This window comes from Amaranthus tricolor, chromosome 1 (genome assembly GCF_026212465.1).
Source record: "Amaranthus tricolor cultivar Red isolate AtriRed21 chromosome 1, ASM2621246v1, whole genome shotgun sequence".
NCBI lineage: Eukaryota > Viridiplantae > Streptophyta > Magnoliopsida > Caryophyllales > Amaranthaceae > Amaranthus > Amaranthus tricolor.
The window spans coordinates 23,113,944-23,121,120 of NC_080047.1; the positions used below are offsets into that span (position 1 = coordinate 23,113,944).

The 7,177-nt window shown below is 47.7% G+C and overlaps 1 protein-coding gene across 1 annotated transcript; it reads right to left on the minus strand.

Annotated features, from left to right (window-relative positions):
* Window positions 1-4,254: 4,254 nt before the first annotated feature.
* Window positions 4,255-6,861, minus strand: LOC130807950 (uncharacterized). Its single transcript, XM_057673362.1, has 3 exons — window positions 5,914-6,861; window positions 5,098-5,847; window positions 4,255-5,034 (listed from the first exon to the last, which is right to left on the minus strand). The coding sequence occupies exons 1-3, from the start codon at window positions 6,859-6,861 to the stop codon at window positions 4,255-4,257; spliced, it is 2,478 nt and encodes an 825-aa protein (XP_057529345.1).
* Window positions 6,862-7,177: the final 316 nt, after the last annotated feature.

Consider the following 7,177-nt stretch of genomic DNA (forward strand, 5'->3'; position numbering starts at 1 on the left):
CTTCTTGAGAAGGCCAATGAGAAGGGGAAGGAAGCTTTGGCTAACCTAGCTCCGATTTTGGATCGGGAGTCAGCGGTGCTGGTGGACCCCCATTGGGACGCGGAAGAGGCTAGGGAGTGGTCGGAGAGAGTGGACCCTGCTGCTGAAAAGGAGGCCTTACGTCTTGATTTGGACAAACTCTCTCTCTCTCTCCTCCCTCTGCCTCGGACGTCTCCGAGAACTTGGCGCTTTCTAAGCTGGAGAGTTTGTGTTTAGACTTATCCAATCTGCTGATCGACGAGGGCAAAAACCTCCAGGGCTTATCCAGGGACTTATCCGAGATCGGAGTGGAGCCGTTCGATGTTGAAGAATTCATAAGCTTCACTCCGAGCCTTGGCGAGGGAGTTGCCGGGTCCCCCCCTCAAGATCCGGAGGGAGATGTAGACGCCTTCTTGGATGATCTCTGATCTTTGTAATATAAATTTTGTAATAACTTTTGTAACCTTAAAATATAATCAATTTGTATGTTGATCTCGATGCCGTATTTGTTTAAATATTTCAAACTTTCTTTCATCGGCCGCGGCTTCTCTCCCTCACTAGGCGGGAAACAGCCTTTAATTGATGTCATGGCTTGAACTTGTAGATTTGACGATTTCGACCTTGGAACCAATTTAAGGGTCCGACTCATCAATGTCGCGGCAGGTTGAACTTCAGGACCCTTATCAGAGGGTCCGACTTGTCGACGTTGCGTACAAGGAACATTTAGCTAGATATTTGGAATGATTTTTAACTCGGGACCCCAATCTGAGGGTCCGACTTGTCGATGTCCCTGTTGGGAAACATTTTGGCGAATAACTTTGAATGTTTGTAGTTTGGGACCCCAATCTGGGGGTCCGACTTGTCGATATTCCGGTCGGGAAACATCTTTGTAAAAAACTTGGAATATTTTTGAACTTAGGGACCCCAAACTGGGGGTCCGACTTATCGATGTCCCGGTTGGAAAACATCTTTGTGAAAAACTTAGAATGTTTTTGAATTCAGGGACCCCAAACTGGGGGTCTGACTTATCGATGCTACGAACAGATGGTGAATGCTTGAAATGGTTTTTGGTCTTGGAACCCTATTCTAAGGGTCCGACTTATAGGTATCACAAGTTTGTTAGTGACTTAGAATAATTTGATAATGGGACCCCTCTCAAGGGGTCCGACTTATGGATATTACTGATTTAATAAGATTTGCAATAGATTTTTACCAAATAATTGCGAACATAGGAGCCGGATAATCTGAGAATGAAACTTCTGTTATAAAGGATTGATAAGAATACAAATGACGATGACAAAAGTGATTTCGAATGACAACGCAACTATGTTGCGGAATGAAGGTAATCTCTGTTGAAGCTGCTTATACTGATACTAGCAACTGATTGCCCCTTACAAATTTTATTTAAATGAAGAATTTCTTTAAGTGGTCTCCATTCCATGGACGGGGTAGTTTTCTCCCTTTCATGTCTTCTAGTTCGAACGTTCCTGGTTTGATGATGCGGGTGACTTTGAAAGGTCCGTCCCAGTTGGCCCCTAACTTTCCTTTTTCAACAATCTTCCCAGTAGCTTCGACTTTTCGGAGGACGAGATCATTGACTTGGATACGTCTTGTTTTCACATGGCGGTTGAAGCTACGAATCATCTTCTGCTTTTGGGCCACCGATCTCAGTAGTACATTTCCTCTGGTCTATGGAAGTAGGTCTAAGTTTGCTTTTTTTCCTTCTTCGTTCTCGTCGTATGAGTAGTAGGTGACCCTTGTAGAGGGTACTCCTATTTCCACTGGAAGTACGGCTTCGGACCCGTACACTAAAGAGAACGGTGTGTGCCCCGTGGCCTCTTTTATGGTGGTTCGACTGGCCAATAAGATTCCGGGTAGTTCTTCATCCCAATTACCCTTTACACTTTCTATCTTCTTTTTGATACCGTTTAGTATCTCCTTGTTGGCGGACTCTACCTGACCGTTAGTTTGCGGCCTGGACACAGAACTAAATCTGATTTGGATGTGGAATTTGTCGCAATACTCAATGGTGTTCTTGCTGACAAATTGCCTTCCATTATCCGTAATGATCACCCTCGGTATGCCGTATCTTGTGATGATGTTCCGCCATAAAAACTGGCAGACTTGCTTGTCTGTGATCGAACTAAGAGCCTCTGCTTCTACGTACTTAGTGAAGTAATCAATAACCACAATGATGAACTTACGTTGCCCCTTTGCTGGTGGAAAAGGGCCAAGGAGATCCATACACCATTTGTCGAATGCCAGGACGGCTTGCAAGACGGTCAAGTAATTAGAGGGTTTTCTCCCTATCTTTGAGTGATACTGACATTCAGGACACCGTAGGATCAACTCTTCCGCGTCTTTACGGAGTGAAGGCCAATAATAACCACTTCTAAGGACTTTGCTAATGACCGTTCGCACTCCCTGGTGTATTCCGCATCCGCCTTCGTGTATTTCTCGTAGGATATAGTTTCCTTCTTCAGGAGCAACACATTTCAGGAGGGGATGTGTGTATGATTTTTTATAAAGCGTTCCTTCATGAAGTTCGAACCATTTGGCCTTCTTCTGGAGCATTTTGGCCTGATTCTCGTCCTGGGGGAGCGTTTGATCTTGCAAGTACTTAACGTATGGCCCCATCCATGTTTCAGATCTGTCGATGGTGTTGATCATGAAGTTGATGCTGGGGTTGAGGAGCACTTCCCCAATTATATCACGAGCCACGGAAGTATCTGCGGAGCTGGCAAGTTTTGCTAGGGAATCGGCCTGGGCATTTTGGGATCGTGGAATGTGCTCCAACGTGAACTTGTCAAACTTTGGAATAAAGTCCTTTACTTGCTGCAGATACATTTTCATGCTATCATCTTTAGCCTCGAATTCCCCGTTTACTTGCCCCACTATCAATTGGGAATCCGAGAATGCGGCCAATTCTTTAGCCCCTGCCTCGTAGCAGATTTTCAGCCCCATCAGTAGTGCTTCATACTCGGCCTCATTGTTGGATGCCGCGAACTCAAATCTGACCGCCCTTTCCATGCGGACCCCGACGGAAGACACAATGAGGAGCCCGGCCCCACTCGCCGATTGTGTTGAAGACCCGTCTACATACAATTTCCATTCTCGATTAAGTTCAGCAGGAGGGGGGGGAGTGCTTTCAGCAATAAAGTCAGCCAAGGCTTGTGCTTTAATTGCCGTTCGAGGCTCGTACTCGATGCCGAAATCTGCTAGCTGGTTTGCCCAATCTGTGACACGGCTCGACTTGTTTTTCCCCTCAAGGATCTTTTTTAAAGGTTGATCAGTCCGGACAATGATCGGGTTGGACTGAAAGTATGGCTTTAATTTCCTGCTGGCCATCACTATCGCAAATATGACCTTTTCCACTTCGCAATAGTTCCCTTCTGAGCCGCGGAATGCATGACTCACATAGTATATTGGGAGCTGCTTCTTTTCCCTTTCCGCCACAAGCACTCCGGATAACGAGTATTCGGAGACAGAGACATATAAGACTAGCTTTTCCCCGTTGATGGGCGAAACTAGTTTTGGCAAGGCCGATAAGTGCTCCTTAAGCTGACGGAAAGACTCTTCTGCTTCCACGGTCCATTCGAATTTCTGTTGCTTAATTGTTTTGAAGAAAGGCAAGCATTTGTCTGCTGATTTTGAAAGTAATCTTCCTAGTGCGGCTATACACCCGGTAAGCTTTTGCACTTCTTTTACGGAGGTGGGGGATCTCATGTTTTGAATGACCTGAATCTTATCTGGATTTGCCTCGATGCTCCGTTCGTCTACCAAGAAGCCGAGACATTTTCCTCCGGTGACCCCGAACACGCACTTGTCCGGATTGAGCTTCATCTGGTGTTTACGGAGGGTATTGAACGTTTCACGCAAGTCCGCAGCGTGCTGAGTTGCGTGCTTGCTTTTTGTTATCATGTCATCCACGTATACCTCAAGATTCCGTCCAATCTGAGATTGGAAAACCTTGTTTACCATCCTTTGATAGGTGGCTCCTGCATTTTTTAACCCGAAGGGCATGACTTTGTAGCAGTAGACACCCATGCTAGTAATGAAGGCCGTGTGTGTTTGGTCCTCCGGCGCCAATTGAATCTGGTGATATCCGGCATTGGCATCCATGAAACTTAGTAGCGCATGGCCTGCTGTGGAGTCCACCAGGCGATCTATGTTGGGAAGTGGATAGTCGTCCTTGGGGCAGGCTCTATTCAAATCCGTGAAATCGACACACATCCTTCATTTGCCATTTGGTTTCTTCACAAGGACGACATTGGATAGCCAATCGGAGTATTTGCATTCTCTAATGAATCCGGCTCTCAATAATTTTTCAACTTCCTCTTTGGCGGCCTCGGTCCGCTCTTTTCCTTGATGCCGCAGCTTCTGCTTTACTGGTTTGTGGCCTGGTCTTATGTCAAGTTTATGACACATGACGCTAGTAGGGATGCCAGACATTTCTTCCGTGCTGAAGGCGAAGACGTCACGGAACTCAGCAATGGTGGCCACGATTTCTTTTTTAATCGTACCAGGAAGATCTTTCCCTATCTTTAGTTGCTTTCCCTCGAACATGTCTACTGCCTCGTATCTTTTTATGGGGCGAGACCCTTCGTGTGTGCTAGGGTTTTCCATATATACGCTCATGACAGCGGGAGCGTCTTGATCTTCCCTTTCCCTTTTGGCGGGTGTTGCGGAGTGTCCGCGCTTCAGAGTGTTTATAAGGCATTGGCGTGCCGTTATCTGATCTCCCTTGAGGATGCCAACTTTCCCATCGTCCCGTTCGAATTGCAACAAGAGTTGATGAGGGAAGATTGCAGCTTTGATCTTGTTAATGAGGGGAAGTCCCATGATGGCGTTGTAAGGGAAAGTGAGATCCACTACCGTGAAACGTATGGGCAGGGTCCTGCTTTCACTTCTTTCTCCCACGCGCACGGGGAGAATGATCGTTCCTAGCGGAATGACCTGACTTCCCCCAAACCCGATCAGCGGCTTATCGAGGGGCTGCAAGTGCTTTTCCTCGAACTTCATTTTTCTCAAGCACTCCATTGTAATGAGATCAGCCGTGCTTCCGGTATCCACGAGTACGCTTTTGACTTTCATCTGTCCGATTTTGAGGGTGACCACCAGAGGGTCAGTATGGGGCTGTTGCAGCGTTTGAGAGGTCGTGGCATCAAACTTCATGACCGGCCCGCTGGTTACGGTCGTTGTTGGTCTTTTCAGCAGAGTATGAACACTGTCTTTTGCAGCGTGGACGGTAGGATATTCCTCGGTGTATCCTCCAAAAATCATGTTGATGGTCCCTTGCGTATGGGAACCTTCGCGCCTTGCCTCTTCCCTCTTGGGGGATCCGCGTCTTTGATTCCACTGCCTTCTGTTTGCTCCTTCTCCCGTGTCATAGTCCCTCTTGTTGAGGAACCTGGAAAGCTTTCCTTCATCGGCCAGTTGATACAAGATACGCTTGAGTTCGCGACATTGGGCGAGGGTATGGCCGTGCTCTTTGTGGTAGTCACACCACAAATTGTAATTGCGCCTGTTGGAAGGAATGGTAGTGGGAGGTGGAGTTGGCAACTTGTCGCGAACGGACAAGAAAATATCCCTTCTATTTCGATTAAACATCGGGTCGTTTCCTCCGTCTAACAAATTGCGTGTTCTGGATTCCCCTGCCGCGGTATAAATGTGATGGGAACGCGGGGGTCCCATATCTGAAGGGGGCGCGGGACGACGCGGCGTGTGATTTCTTTCCCTCCTCGGCTGGTGCTCTTCTCTGTTCCTCGAGGATTGGTGGGGGGTTGCGGCGTCTTTCTTGTCAGACTTCCGCCTCTTGGGGTCATGTGCCTGACATACCTCGGAGGCCGTGACATAACTTTGACATTGCTTCATGGCCTCCGCATATGTCTTGACCTGGCTTTCCACCAACTGGAACTTGAGCCTTTGAGCCTTCATTCCATTGATAAGGGCGTTTAAGGCGACTAATTCCTCTAAATCCGTCACCTCTAGCACCGCCTCATGGAATTTCTTCAGATAGGAGGATATGGATTCTCCTTCTAATTGAGTGACACTTAGTAGGTGGAAGTTTGATTTCTCCTGCCTTCTTGAGGCTATAAAGTGGCCCAGAAATTTGCCTTCAAGTTGGGCAAAATTGTGGATACTTCCTTGTGGAAGGGGGGTGTACCACGTCAAGGCTGCTCCCGTAAGAGTAGTTGGGAAGAATTTACACCACAAGGAAGGATTGGTAGTGTGCAGCACCATCAGGTTCTTGTACGCCATCAAGTGTTCTTCAGGGCATGACGTTCCGTCAAATGCTGCCATATTTGGGATTTTTATTTTCCCCGGGTTGGGAATGTTAAGTATTTCAGGAGCCATTGGAGAGATTATCGGCGTAGGATCTCCAGGGAGGATTTTGACCTCATCTTCGTTCCGCGGCATGGTTACAGGACTCGCTGGATGGCTGGATCCTACCAGCTGCGCCCTCTTCCTCTCTTCCCTCCGTCGATCCACCAGTGACTGGATGCTTTCGGATGCCTTATGCTTTTTGCTTTCTAAATAAGTACGGGCATCTTGAGAGGCGGTTTTAGACTCTCTGTCTCTAGGATCACTTCTGCCGAGGCTTGTGTGAGTCCTTGGTCTCTCCCGTCGCCTCTTGTTTCTCTTGCTGGAACGTGACATCTCCGAGTTCCCATCCTGAGATTCGTGGGATTTGGGTGTCTCGTTAGGGGGCTCGATCCGTTCCCGCAGATTTTTTATTTGATCTGCCATATCATCCAATACTTGTTGTGGAGCAGGATTATTGTTATTCATGACAGCGCGGAGCTGTTCGGAAAACGCAGCAGTGAGGTTTCGTGCTAGCATGTCCAGATCACGGCGGGTCACGGCCTGATTGTTGGCCTGACCTGCAGAAGTGTCTGTATCTGTGCTATCCACGGTTGCGGTTTGTGTTGGATTTCTTTTGGGAGCCATGACTTATTGTAACACTCCCCACAGACGGCGCCAAACTGTTTCGGTAATGAAACGAGGAAGTGCGAAAGACACTCAAAATACCTGGAGATTAGTGGTAGTGTGATCAAGAGAAGCAATTTGTGGGAGGAAGTGGCTTGAATTCCTGCAAAACAACTTGTTAGCCTTGTCCGGGGGGTGATCTCCCGGAAAACCCCTCCGACGCTCAAGT

Bases quoted from the DNA above. Each gene is read 5' to 3' on its own strand.
- LOC130807950 (XM_057673362.1), bottom strand. From the start codon at position 6,861: ATGCTAGCACGAAACCTCACTGCTGCGTTTTCCGAACAGCTCCGCGCT. The intron at 5,848-5,913 runs GTCAAGACATAT...GAGGTATGTCAG, and splicing joins TCCAGTTGGTGGAAAGCCAG to GCACATGACCCCAAGAGGCG. The intron at 5,035-5,097 runs GTACTCGTGGAT...AGAAAAATGAAG, and splicing joins GACAGATGAAAGTCAAAAGC to TTCGAGGAAAAGCACTTGCA.